Source organism: Salvelinus namaycush, chromosome 5 (genome assembly GCF_016432855.1).
Source record: "Salvelinus namaycush isolate Seneca chromosome 5, SaNama_1.0, whole genome shotgun sequence".
Taxonomy (NCBI): domain Eukaryota; kingdom Metazoa; phylum Chordata; class Actinopteri; order Salmoniformes; family Salmonidae; genus Salvelinus; species Salvelinus namaycush.
The window spans coordinates 24,256,457-24,270,926 of record NC_052311.1 but is presented as its reverse complement, the minus strand read 5'-3'; the positions used below and the strand labels follow the sequence as shown (position 1 = coordinate 24,270,926).

The window sequence follows — 14,470 nt, the reverse complement described above, 5'->3', positions numbered from 1 at the left end:
AAACAGTGGACACAGAATCAGTTACTGAAATCCCTCTTCCTACCAGGCTATGAGCTGTTGTTCCAGCCAGAGGTGGTGCGTGTGTACACGTCGCTGCTGAGAGAGAGCCAGAACCCCTCAGTGCTGGAGGCCGCAGCCGGGGCTGTACAGAACCTGTGTGCCGGACGCTGGACTGTGAGTGGACAGCCTCTCACCTCTCACCTTTACCTGAATCTCCTTGTCTTGTCTATCATTTTCTGATCCATAGCATTACCCCAATGGCATTGGTCGCAGATTACTCCCTCTCTCTCCCCCTCTGTCCCTCAGTATGGTCGCTATATCCGGGCCACGGTGCGTCTGGAGAAGGGCTTGCCCATGATGGCAGAGCTGCTGGCTCATGGGAACGACCGCGTGGTCAGAGCCATGTCGGGAGCCCTGAGGAACTTGGCCATCGACAACCGCAATCGCGAGCTGCTCGGTAAGTTGGTGTATCAGATATCGTATGTTATGACAATTTCATGAGGAAATACGTTTTTCATCAGCAGATAGATTACATTTTTTTGCCCAGATACACTAAAGAGTGGATGTATTGTCCTCCCATAGGTAAGCACGCTGTGCCCCACCTGGTGGCAGACCTGCCGGGTGGCCAGAGCCAATCGGCACGACCTCTGTCTGAGGAGACGGTGGTGTCTGTACTGAGTACGCTCACTGAGGTGCTGGGCAACAGCCTGGAGGCCGCCAAGACCCTCAGGGCCTCCCAAGGCATCGAGAGACTGGTACTCATCAACAAGGATGGGTGAGAGTGTGTTTGCGTGTGGAACTGAACTGCTCATTAACAAGTTATTTTGTTGCCGTTTGTGACTGATAGGTCAGTGTTCATACAGTACATGTCTAACGGCGTGTATGTCTATTGGTCCTGCAGTAAGCGGTCTGAGCGGGAGGTGCGTGGGGCAGGCCAGGTGTTACAGCTGGTCTGGGGGCACAAAGATCTGCGGCGCCCCCTGGAGAAGGATGGTTGGAAGAAGACCGACTTCATGGTGAACCTCAACCCCACCGCCAACGGCCCCTCTACACGCACCAATGGGACCTATGAGGACACTACCATGCCACTGCTAGACAGAGGTGACTCTTGGAATAGAGTTGTATTTGCATCAGACTTGCACCTTAACAGCAAGTTAAAGCTAGACATAAACTGTAGGAACTTTAGGGAAGCAAACAGAATGTAATGGCTTTTGTTTGTTCGACAGGGGAGAAGAGGGATATGATTCCACTGAATGACCTAGGGCCTGGTGAGTATCCCAAAAAACCCTGACAAAGCTTAGCCCAGGTAATACATTATTTTTATCGGGGATTTATGCTCTTCCTCCCTACATCTTAGAAGCCTACTCTACACTGGACCAGATGGAGAGGAGACACACTCTGGACAACTCCCTCAATGCCACAGACACTTTACAGGTAAGACACACCCCTGCCATGTACACATTGTTTCTTTAACTTAAACACACATGCCTTTTAACCCGTTCTCTCTCCTTCACACCTTTTTTAAAACGTCTCTATTTTCTTTTGGTTGACGACCACCGTCTCTACTCACAGTATATTTCTCACTTTCACAATCTCCCGCTCTTTCTGTCTTTCTCATTCTGTCTCAGCGTGGGGTGTATGGAGGCAGAAAGGGTTCACTGCCTCTGTTGGACTCCTACGATGGTTAGCCCCCCTCTCCCCCTCTGCATGTAACAGCATGGTACGTTTCACCTCTTGTCCTGCATGGACTCTGTCCTTTGTCTTTTTTGTCTCTGATACCTATTACCTATCTCTGCTGTAACACTGTGTCAATATTGTGTTATTTCAGTACCTTGGTTTTGTAGACCGTATAGTGTGCAGTGAAAACTGATTGAAGTTCAGCGGTATGAATACTCTAGTAGTATACAATACCATCAGTGTTTCCCCTAGTTTAAAAATGGTTTAATTCTCTAATTGTAAACATTTTCCCATGGCGCTGAGAGAGAATATTGCTGTGTGAAAGTTAATTTCCTATTTCCAATTCTATACATTTTGCCATGGCCATTTGTGTTCTTATGCTCAAACATAACAAAAGCAATGGGCATGTGCCCTGTCAGTAATCCAGCAATGCCAAAACAATATCCCTGACCTCTACCCCATCGAGCACCTTTTGGATGAATTGGAACGCCGACTGCGAGCCAGGCCTAATCGCCCATCATTGCCCGATTTTCCCTCATGGTCATGTGGCTGAATGGAAGCAAGTCCCTGCAGCAATGTTCCAACATTTAGTGGAAAGCCTTCCCAGAAGGGTGCAGGCTGTTATAGCATCAAGGGGGACCAACTCCATATTAATGCCCATGATTTTGGAATGAAATGTTCGACGAGCAGGTGTCCACATATATATTATCTAACACATACACACACACAGTTCAAGTCGGAAGTTTACATACACTTAGGTTGGAGTCTAACTCGTTTTTCAACCACTCCACAAATTTCTTGTTAACAAACTATAGTTTCGGCAAGTAGGTTAGTGCATGCACTTCGTGCATGACAAAAGTCATTTTTCCAACAATTGTTTACTGACAGATTGTTTCACTTATAATTCACTATCACAATTCCAGTGGGTCAGAAGTGTACATATACACTAAGTTGACTGTGCCTTGAAACAGCTTGAAAAATTCCAGAAAATTATGTCATTTCTTAAGAAGCTTCTGATAGGATAATTGACATCATTTGAGTCAATTGGAGGTGTACCTGTGGACGTACCTTCAAACTCAGTGCCTCTTTGCTTGACATCATGGGAAAATCAAAAGAAATCAGCCAAGACCTCAGGAGCAATTTCCAAATGCCTGAAGGTACCACGTTCATCTGTACAAACAATAGTAGCAAATATAAACACCATGGGACCACACAGCCATCATACCGCTCAGGAAGGAGATGCGTTCTGTCTCCCAGAGATGAATGTGCAAATTTAATCCCAGAACAACAGCAAAGGACCTTGTGAAGATGCTTGATGAAACGGGTACAAATGTATCTGTATCCACAGTAAAACAAGTCCTATATCGACATAACCTGAAAGGCCGCTCAGCAAGGAAGAAGCCACAAAAAAGCCAGACTACGGTTTGCATCTGCATATCGTACTTTTTGGAGAAATGTCCTCTGGTCTGATGAAACAAAAATGGAACTGTTTGGCCATAATGACCATCGTATTGTTATGTTTGGAGGAAAAAGGGTGAGGCTTGCAAGCCGAAGAACACCCTCCCAACTGTGAAGCACGGGGGTGGCAGCATCATGTTGTGGGGGTGCTTTGCTGCAGGAAGGACTGGTGTACTTCACAAAATGGATGGCATCATGAGGGATGTGGATATATTGAAGCAACATCAAGACATCAGTCAGGAAGTTCAAGCTTGGTCGCAAATGGGTCTTCCAAATGGACAATGACCCCAAGCACACTTCCAAAGTTGTGGCAAAATGGCTTAAGGACAACGTCAAGTTATTGGAATGGCAATCACAAAGCCCTGATCTCAATCCTATCGAAAATGTGGGCAGAACTGAAAAAGCGTGTGCGAGCATGGAGGGCTACAAACCTGACTCAGTTACGCTAGCTCTGTCAGGAGGAATGGGTCAAATTCACACAACTTATTGTGGAAGGCTACCCAAAATGTTTAACTTGGGTCAAACGATTTAAAGGCAATGCTACCGAATACTATTTGAGTGTATGTAAACTTCTGACCCACTGGGAATGTGATGAAAGAAATAAAAGCTGAAATAAATCATTCTCTCTACTATTATTCTGACATTTCACATTCTTAAAATTAAGTGGTGATCCTAACTGACCTAAGACAGGGAATTTTTACTAGGATTAAATGTCAGGAATTGTGTGAAACCGAGTTTAAATGTATTTGGCTAAGCTGTATGTAAACTTCCGACTTCAACTGTTCATGCATACAGTGGCAAGAAAGTTTGTGAACCCTTTGGAAATACCTGATTTTCTGCATAAATTGGTCATAAATGTATCTGCTCTTCATCTAGGTCACAACAATAGACAGTCTGCTTAAATTAACTCATGAACATGAAGGCTTTTAGAGATACTTTTGTAACCCTTTCCAGCTTTATGTAAGTCAACAATTCTTAATCTTAGGTCTTCTGAGATCTCTTTTGATCGAGGCATGGTTCACATCAGCCAATGCTTCTTGTGAATAGCAAACTCCAATTGTGAGGTTTTTTTATAGGGCAGGGCAGCTCTAAACGTCTCCAATTTAGCTTTTGGAGAAGTCATTAGCCTAGGGGTTTACATACTTTTTCCAACCTACACTGTGAATGTTTAAATTATGTATTCAATAGACAAGACAAATGCAATCATTTGTGTTATTAGTTTGAGCACACTGTCTATTGTTGTGACTTAGATAATCACAGATCAAATTTGATGACCAATTTATGCAGAAATCCAGGTAATTCCAAAGGGTTCACATACTTTTTCTTGTCACTGTAGATATTACACACACACACACACACGTTGAACAAAAATATAACGTAAGGTTTAAAGTGTTGGTTTCATAAGCTGAAATAAAGATCCCTAAAATTTTCCAAATACACAAACAAAAAAAAAATCTCAAATTTGGTGCACAAATGTTTACTTCCCTATTAGTGAGCATTTCTCATTTGCCATGATAATCCATCCACCTGACAGGTGTGGCATATCAAGAAGCTGACAAAACCGCATGATCATTACACAGGTGCACCTTGTGCTGGGGACAATAAGGCCTCTCTAAAATGTGCGGTGTTGTCACACAACACAATGCCACAAATGTCTCCAGTTGAGGGAGCGTACAATTCTTATCCTGACTGCAAGGATGTCCACCAGAACTGCTGCCAGGGAATTTAAATGTTAATTTCTCTACCATAAGCCGCCTAAATATCATTTTAGAGTTTCGCATTAAGTCCAACCAGTCTCACAACCGCAGCTGATGAAACTGAGTATTTCTGTCTGTAATAAAGCTCTTTTGTGGGGAGAAACTCATTCTGATTGGCTGGCTGCACCCCTGCTTAGTCATGTGAAATCCATAGGTTAGGACATGAATTTATTTAATTGACTGATTTCCTAATGAACTAACTCAGATTCTTTTGAAATTGTTGCATGTATTTTTGGTGTGTGTGTGTATATATATATGTGTGTGTGTATATATATATATATATGTGTGTGTGTGTGTATATATATATGTGTGTGTGTGTGTGTGTGTATATATATATGTGTGTGTGTGTGTATATATGTGTATATAATTTATATATTTATATGTGTGTATATATATATATTATACATATAAATATATAAATTATATACACATATTATATATATATATATATATGTGTAAAATGGTTCTATCTGACTCCTGAACTCAGGCCATTCTCTTTTTAAGTTTTGTTTCATGTTATGGACTCTGCACTGGACAGATCAAGACTGGGGCCCCCTGTAGATCAGTGGGGCAAAAAAGTATTTAGTCAGTCACCAATTGTGCAAGTTCTCCCACTTAAAAAGATGAGAGAGGCCTGTAATTTTCATCATCGGTACACAAAAAATTCCAGAAAATCACATTGTAGGATTTTTAATGAATTTATTTGCAAATTATGGTGGAAAACAAGTATTTGGTCACCTACAAACAAGCAAGATTTCTGGCTCTCACAGACCTGTAACTTCTTCTTTAAGAGGCTCCTCTGTCCTCCACTCGTTACCTGTTTTAATGGCACCTGTTTGAACTTGTTATCAGTATAAAAGACACCTGTCCACAACCTCAAACAGTCACACTCCAAACTCCACTATGGCCAAGACCAAAGAGCTGTCAAAGGACACCAGAAACAAAATTGTAGACCTGCACCAGGCTGGGAAGACTGAATCTGCAATAGGTAAGCAGCTTGGTTTGAAGAAATCAACTGTGGGAGCAATTATTAGGAAATGGAATACATACAAGACCACTGATAATCTCCCTCGATCTGGGGCTCCACGCAAGATCTCACCCCGTGGGGTCAAAATGATCACAAGAACGGTGAGCAAAAATCCCAGAACCACACGGGGGGACCTAGTGAATGACCTGCAGAGAGCTGGGACCAAAGTAACAAAGCCTACCATCAGTAACACACTACGCCGCCAGGGACTCAAATCCTGCAGTGCCAGACGTGTCCCCCTGCTTAAGCCAGTACATGTCCAGGCCCGTCTGAATTTTGCTAGAGAGCATTTGGATGATCCAGAAGAAGATTGGGAGAATGTCATATGGTCAGATGAAACCAAAATAGAACTTTTTGGTAAACTCAACTCGTCGTGTTTGGAGGACAAAGAATGCTGAGTTGCATCCAAAGAACACAATACCTACTGTGAAGCATGGGGGTGGACACATCATGCTTTGGGGCTGTTTTTCTGCAAAGGGACCAGGACGACTGATCCGTGTAAAGGAAAGAATGAATGGGGCCATGTATCGTGAGATTTTGAGTGAAAACCTCCTTCCATCAGCAAGGGTATTAAAGATGAAACGTGGCTGTGTCTTTCAGCATGACAATGATCCCAAACACACCGCCTGGGCAACGAAGGAGTGGCTTCGTAAGAAGCATTTCAAGGTCCTGGAGTGGCCTAGCCAGTCTTCAGATCTCAACCCCATAGAAAATCTTTGGAGGGAGTTGAAAGTCCGTGTTGCCCAGCAACAGCCCCAAAACATCACTGCTCTAGAGGAGATCTGCATGGAGGAATGGGCCAAAATACCACCAGCAGTGTGTGAAAACCTTGTGAAGACTTACAGAAAATGTTTGACCTCTGTCATTGCCAACAAAGGGTATATAACAAAGTATTGAGAAACTTTTGTTATTGACCAAATACTTATTTTCCACCATAATTTGCAAATAAATTCATTAAAAATCCTACAATGTGATTTTCTGGGGGGAAAAATCTCATTTTGTCTGTCATAGTTGAAGTGTACCTATGATGAAAATTACAGGCCTCTCTCATCTTTTTAAGTGGGAGAACTTTCACAATTGGTGGCTGACTAAATACTTTTTTGCCCCACTGTATATATGTGTGTGTGTGTATATAATATATATGTGTGTGTATATATATTATATATACACACACATATACACACACATATATATGTATATATATATTTATTTATACATAATATATATATTTATACATATATGTGTATATTTATTTATTTATACACACACACATATATATACATATACACACACATACATATATATATATATACATATACACACATATATATATATATATATATATATATGTTTGTGTATATGTATATATGTGTGTATATATATATGTGTGTGTATAATATGTGTATAATATATATATATATATGTGTGTATAATATATATAAGTATGTGTGTGTGTATATATCACTCGATGTACAAGACATTAGGAACACCTGCTCTTTCATGAGACTGACCAGGTGAGTTATGATCCCTTATTGATGTCACCTGTTAAATCCACTTCGACCAGTGTAGTTTAAGGGGAGGAGACCGGTTAAAGAAGGATTTTAAGCCTTGAGACATGGATTGTGTATGGGTGAATGGGCAAGACAAAATATTTAAGTGCCTTTTAAACAGGGTATGGTAGTAGGTTCCAGGCACACTGGTTTGAGTGTCAAGAACTGCAACACTGCTGGGTTTTTCACACTCAACTGTTTCCTGTGTGTATCAAGAATGGTCCACCACCCAAAGGACAGCCAGCCAACTTGACAACTGTGGGAAGCATTGGAGTCAACATGGGCAACTATCCCTGTGGACTGCTTTTGACACCTTGTAAAGTCCATGCCCTGATGAATTGAGGCTTTTCTGAGGGCAAAAGGGGGAGGTGGAACTCCATATTAGGAAAGTGTTCTTAAAGTTTTGTACACTCCGTGTATACTATTTGGCGCAATGATAAATACAGGGGGAACATTGAATACCCAAGAGGCTTTCACACTGGTGTGCTATGTGGACTTGTGTATTATGCTGTATCATATACCTTAACAAAATACTGTAGGCACTTGCATTTTGGCATATTGTGTATAGACTCACATACTTGCACCACAGAATCCACTTGGGTGTACCGTTTGCGTTTTACTCTTTGAAGTATAAACACATGCACTAATCAAATGTATTGCCAATCATTCTCTTCTCCCTCCAGAAAAACTGATAGTGTGCATCACCCAGAGTGAGCTGCCCCTGCCCTACCACTGCTACTGAGGAGAGACCCACAGACTTGCTCTCATCCCCCTCTTTCGCTCCTTCCATCACAAGTCTGTGGTTATGAAGATGAGGGTTGGCATCCAAAGAAAGCAGTTGTGTTGCAATCAGAAATCTAACACTCAAACTGACACCACACACACACGGATCATAGTAGCATCAGAAATATATTATCTCTAAGTTTTATTGATATTCCCTTTTTCAAGGCAATCATCTTTGTTTGACAATCATTGTTTATTTCTGTTGTTTCTATGGTTACTTACATCCAACATTTGGCTCAGTGAGCGTTCGTTAGATTTATCGTCCTCATACTCATCCATGTGTGTTGTCGTGAATCAGATTTGCTGCCATCACCTGCATCCTGAGATGAATTTATTTTTAAATATCTGTAGGGTATGTATATAAAAAGAGGACATGTTTGATTGGTAAGGGAGGTGTCTGCCTTCAAGGTTGATTTTAATTTAAATAGTGCCCAGATTGGGATTGGTGAGTGGGAAGTGACTGGTGGACCAATGGGGCTCGGCCCTCATAGATTCAGAGTGTCTGTATAGGAGTTATTTTAATCTCTTCTAGTTATCTTCGTCTGGTTGGTTTTGGGTTAGTTGGGAGAGTTTAAGGCCGGTGTTTGTGTGTGAGTGCCATACAGGAGATCTGTGTGAGATGGATGTGTGTGAGAGCTTCGTTAACGAACAAAACCCATATGACCGTTTGTTTTAAAGGATTTCATTTTGTGCTTTCATGTGTTTTTCTACTCCTGTGGCAAATATTTATTTTATTTGTCCTTTTCAATTGTGGCTTTTACAGATTTACCAACTGCATCTTTTGTCGAGTGATAATCTTTTTTTTTAACGTGTCTGTTTCCCCTAATGTAAAGAAATGACCGTTAGACTGCTGTCTTACCCTCCTGATATGTTAACTTTGGCTGTGTGGATTTAGCTTCTGCTGTGCAGGTAGCTGGAATACTACAGTTCACACACTGTTAAAAAGCACCACAGCTCTTAGTCCTACATTGCCCTAGATAACGTTCCAACACTAAACTACAACACTAGGAACTCATTCCCCACACTACTATACAGAACCCCACTACAGACCTGGGGCCTATTCAATTGGATGGGTTGTTAGAAATGTATTGCATAGAACTCACAAGATTCTTTATTCTGCATGTTAGACATTATTAGTGTCGGTTTTAATAAAAGACAGTTCTCTGCAATGCTCTGAACCACCTATAACGCTAATCGCACTATAGTTCAGTCAGTACTTACTGTTACACCGGACAGAGCAATGTGCCGCTGATATGGACCAATGGTTGAAAAGGAGAATGAGGTTGGACTTCTCTATAAATGACACTTGTAGTTACGTATTGAGAGAATTGGTTCCCTCAGAGGGGACTCGAGTGTAGACACAGCGGGACCAGGCTAAGGGGAAAACACTAAAAGCACATTTTGGTATATAAGATCTGTTCTTTGTGCTTTGACTTAATTTTGTGCCCGTGTTTTTAATATTTTGTTTTCTGATTTGGGAGTGGTTGTTGGGAGTGATGGGTGAAGCATATGCAACCTGTTATACTTTTTATTCTGCTTTTACCACTTTCTTTGAATGGCAAGAGACCAATTCCACATGCATCATTTCTCGTTATTATTGCCTATTCATGTACAATGATGAACATACCTGCCTTGGTTCTGAAAAGTTTCTTTTTCAGTAAGAATATGTAACTGGCAATACTGTTTTATAAAATAAAGATCTTTTCTCAGACCAGATTTGATAAGATTTGTGTGCATGTGACAGCTAGAGATGTGTACTTGGGATAAACATGTCTAATTAAAGGGGTACAGCTTAGGGAGTCTGGTTACCCGGACAAACTAACTCAAACACACATTCCCGCCTTAATAACCATGAAGGCTTGAGCTACGGGTGGTCTGCTCAGTCTTGTGCCTCACTCAGTTAATATGCATCTACTACATTTGAGATGCCTGAAAGGGGTTTCTACCCCTCTGAATTTGCTTTTGAGTCTACACCTTGGCCAGTAAGTCCTAGACATTGCTGTATGTGACCTAACAGGCTGATGTGACCCTGGGGAACATTTTGGCCACAGATGAAATTTGAGTGTTTAATGTGCTCAGCCTTCTTTGACTCATGTCTCACGCTGTGAGACGATACCAGGGTGGATGTGACCAATGAACATGAGCGCTTCAAAGTGTCTCAATGTCCACTCGAAAACCCTTATCAGTATTCCAGACATCTCGGCAGACAGACATTACAGCTTATGCAGTTTAACTACAGCTGAAGGCTGGATCATGAAGCCTCAAGTGTGTGTGAGCGCACTAGTAGACTTACCATTAGGCGGAGGAGGCAGGGGCCTCATGAGCTGGGCATAGAACATTTCTCAGCTCAAGCCCCTTAATCTGTTTAAAATATATATATTTTTTTACATGGGCTGCGTCTCAATCCACTGCATCTGCTGACTTCAGCGCTACAGCGATGTTTGTCAGACCAGGAGACATCACGAAAACCTCTGTAGCGTCCGAACGGTTTGGCCTAGAAATTGTAACTCTCACGAATACTGGTGTTCTCCGTTTTGCTCTGCGACCCCAACAAGTGTCACGGGGCTCGTCTGAAGGTAACCCGGTCCCGGGCTGAAAAATGAATAGGGCATTTCCCCGTCAAAGGTATACAGCTAATTCCATGGTAAAAAAATAAATTCTGAGCTTATATCTCAGGTATAGGACACTTCTAAACACTTCCTTTTGACTAGCAGTAAGGCCAAAATCTATGTTTTATCAAATATTTTTTAAATATACCTACAAGGGTCCTAAAATTATTCTTCCCCCTAGGGCCTCCAAATCACTAAGTCTGCCCCTGTATGAGCATACGAGAGCGAATAAGTGTTAGTGTGTGTGTCTCCCTAAATTTGAGGGCACTTAATACAGCAGATTCTCTCTCCTTGCTCCCCTGTTGCACACTCTCCTGTCACTTGGTACTAGAGCTATTTAAAGATGCCACTCTCCTTCATTTGCTCTCTCAATCATGCGCAGTGTCATGTTTCTCCAGAATCCACACAGCAGAGCAGGAGAAGGAAAACTAAAGAACAGATTGAGAAAGAGGGAACACCACCTGCTCCAGATGGCATGTTAGTGAGGATTTAAACATGTTGACTTCAGACCCATGAAGATTCAAGTCTTCAAGTCAAACTTGGAGCAAAGGGCTAAACCTTACCAGCCATGGACTATTGACAAGCACTGGGGGTAACTAGTGTCTGTGTGAGAGAGCAACAGCTACTGAGCACAGGAAGTGTGTGGTGCAAGAGATTAGTGACTCGAACTACAGAATGTTCTTTGCATTTATTTTTTCCATGGATGATTAGCCTAACTGGAGACATCACAGGCTACAAATAACTTAAATATTGAAAAAGTTTTGCATCACTCTTCTTTCTACTACTCCACTATGGATCACCTCTCTCCCCCGTCTTCCAACACGCAGGATGGTTCACCCACCACGTTCCCAGACTCGTCTCGCCGCACCACTCACACTGGTAACCAAGGTGGGTTGGGATCGTTAGTATATGAGGTGGGGGTCGTGTGGGCTCACCTGCGGCCGCTCATACCGTTCTTTCTGATCAGTGCAATGGTCGTGGCAATCATCTACCTAATCCAGCACATTATCTACTCTGGGCCATTCACCGATCCACTCTTCTTTGAGAAATTTGAGGAACGTTGGCCTAGACCCAAACCGCACAAGGATACCTCACCCTCAAACCCAGTCCTTTTCACTGACCCTTTGGAATACACTGGGAATGGAACCCTTTGAACTTGAGTCGTGGAATTCGGATGAATTCTGCCTGTGCCATAGGATTCTATTTGAAGGTGGATCAAAGGTTTTTAGAATCTCCCTGTGGAATTTGCGGTGAAGTTCATAATCAGATCATGATTAGATCTGCATGTGACTCCCAGAGGCTTCTGTCTTTGACTCAATTGTGTCCCTATGTCTGTTCTATTCAACAGCCACTTGGGCTATGTATATATAATGTGCAGATTATGAGAACCTGGAGTCTGGACCATTACTAGGCTATAATTATACTACAATGCTCTAATGTCTTAATCTAGATTTATTAGCCCTGTATAACTGTCTGTCACTGACGGTGAATGTATTTAATGATTTAAATTCCAGTAGGCCTGGCCTAGATCCACACAGTTAATTGTTTTAGATTAATACAATAATTGTAATTTGGGTGAAAAATGCTTAATTGAGGGGGAATAAAGTTTTGGTTTAAAAAAAATTACTCGTCTGTACAGTTTACAGTCCAGTACACACTACACAAATAGAGAATTTTCATAGACCGTATGGCTTTTCTCTACAGGTGCATTTGTGGCAACCCATTTAGCAGTGTTGCCAGGTCAAGCTAAAATTTGTAGCCAAATGACCACTCAAAACCCACCCAAAAGGCCTGAAAACTTGCCCAACTTTTTTTTTCAGCAGCTAGAGAGGAGTTTGTCATTATGGAGAGAACTATTGGATAAATGTGCAATCTAAATACTTATGGTCAAATTTCTTCTCTGCATTTTTCCCTTTTTATTGGTTCATCACATTAAATGATTTAATCTGAACTATATAAGTGATGGATAGTGAATGGTTAAGAGGTATGTTTTTTTCAGAAAACATTCTTGTGAAATGGTGTTAACACAATGTTAATCATTGTGAAATAGTGTTAATTCAAGTCACATTGCTCTAAAATAATTGTATTCCTTTAAACTGGAGTATGAAAAACTAAAGTCCCCAACAGTTTGCTTTTTGGATTTTATTTCATAATAAATGTAAATTAATGTATAGAGATAAGTACACCAAAACAGTAGTGCTAGTTTGGTAGTAGCCATCCATCTAGGATGAAATGATCCCCACACAAGTTGGTGCTGCTGCTGCCATTACCCATATGTTGATCTACAGAGAGTAGAGGGACAGACAGATATGAGGTGTGTACTGCTCACCCCCAAAGTGCTGGGTTAGGCCAACCAGGAGCCCCACTACCAGGTTGAAGCCATTTCTTGGACTTTATGGGACACTCAGAAACAGGGTTCCAGCCAGTGAGGGGCCAAAGGAGGTACATGTTGGTGATCCCCATAGAAGTTGCAGTTGCTTCTTGGTTGTGTAATAAATACCATTTAAAATAACACAAGCATATTGCTATTACATTGTTATAACTAACTTCTTTCTAAGCAGGGTTTCTCACACACCCAAGGACAGAGGGCTGACGTAAACCTTTCATAAACACTGATAAGAAAATGGTGCTTGGGTCCGCATTTCACGAAATAATGAGACACACACATACTCAAGGACAGAGGGCTGACTACGCACACACAAAATCTCCTGTTTAGCTGAACATTTGATAACAAAGAACTTTTGCTATAAGACTCAGAAGGATGACGCCCAGCTCATCAGGACCAATCTGAGAAGACAACAACCTGTCCAGAACCAACCAGAGGACAAGAACTTCCAGACTCAACCTACTTTCTATCTTTGTATAAAATGTCTATGCACTCTGTTATCTGGGCTTCTTTCGGATAGTTCCATTTGAGCTTGATGAAAGGGTCCGTGCACGCTATTTCAGATATCTTTACCTCTGAATAAATTGCTTTTAATTAAACCTTATCCACCCTGTCCAGAGTCTCTACTTCGTCTCAGTTCTCCAGTAAACTTGTTTTATCAACAGTTGTGACGTCCGTACTTTCATCAATAATCAACGAGTAAGACTCATTCACAATTGTATTTATTAGTTCCTCATGCACTGCGGGCCCTATAACTTCATTCATGAGCGCTGTACATTTTGTTCTGGGGAAATTGATACCCTTCTTTGACATGTCTTCAACGCATCCCAGGTGATCTAGTTGGAATGCTGGAGTGGCATGCAAAATGTGCAGCGATCTGTAATGATGATTGTTTAACTGTTATACTCATACAAATGTAGTTCCTGAATCAAACAATGTTATTGCATTAGAAAATGGAGCAGCATTTCTCTTGTTTCTCCGTTTGTGAATGAGAAATAAGATCGGCGTGGTGGGCTCGCATTTTTCATCTGCAATACCTACAACCTTTTCGGTCATCTCCCACGATGCTAATACATTCCATTATACCCCGTTCTTCTTCCTAGTTTTTACAAAATCTCCCCCCATTTACCTGGCATTCTGACAGTTGAATCGTGTCTAGACAGTAAACTAGCGTGTTAAATCTGTTCGTTACTCTGTCCTCGCCACGTTGCTTCCTCCCTGAA

General features: G+C 41.6%; 1 protein-coding gene across 1 annotated transcript in view; it reads left to right on the top strand.

The window, feature by feature from the left end:
- LOC120048086 (catenin delta-1-like) overlaps positions 1 to 9,968 on the top strand; it is a 42,285-nt gene extending 32,317 nt beyond the window's left edge. The window contains exons 14-21 of the mRNA XM_038993785.1: positions 47 to 174; positions 307 to 457; positions 583 to 775; positions 902 to 1,101; positions 1,227 to 1,268; positions 1,358 to 1,434; positions 1,629 to 1,720; positions 8,153 to 9,968. Coding sequence (XP_038849713.1) covers positions 47 to 174; positions 307 to 457; positions 583 to 775; positions 902 to 1,101; positions 1,227 to 1,268; positions 1,358 to 1,434; positions 1,629 to 1,688 — 851 coding nt within the window. The 3' untranslated portion in view covers positions 1,689 to 1,720; positions 8,153 to 9,968. The remainder of the gene's footprint in view (positions 1 to 46; positions 175 to 306; positions 458 to 582; positions 776 to 901; positions 1,102 to 1,226; positions 1,269 to 1,357; positions 1,435 to 1,628; positions 1,721 to 8,152) is intronic.
- The last annotated feature ends 4,502 nt before the right edge of the window (positions 9,969 to 14,470 follow it).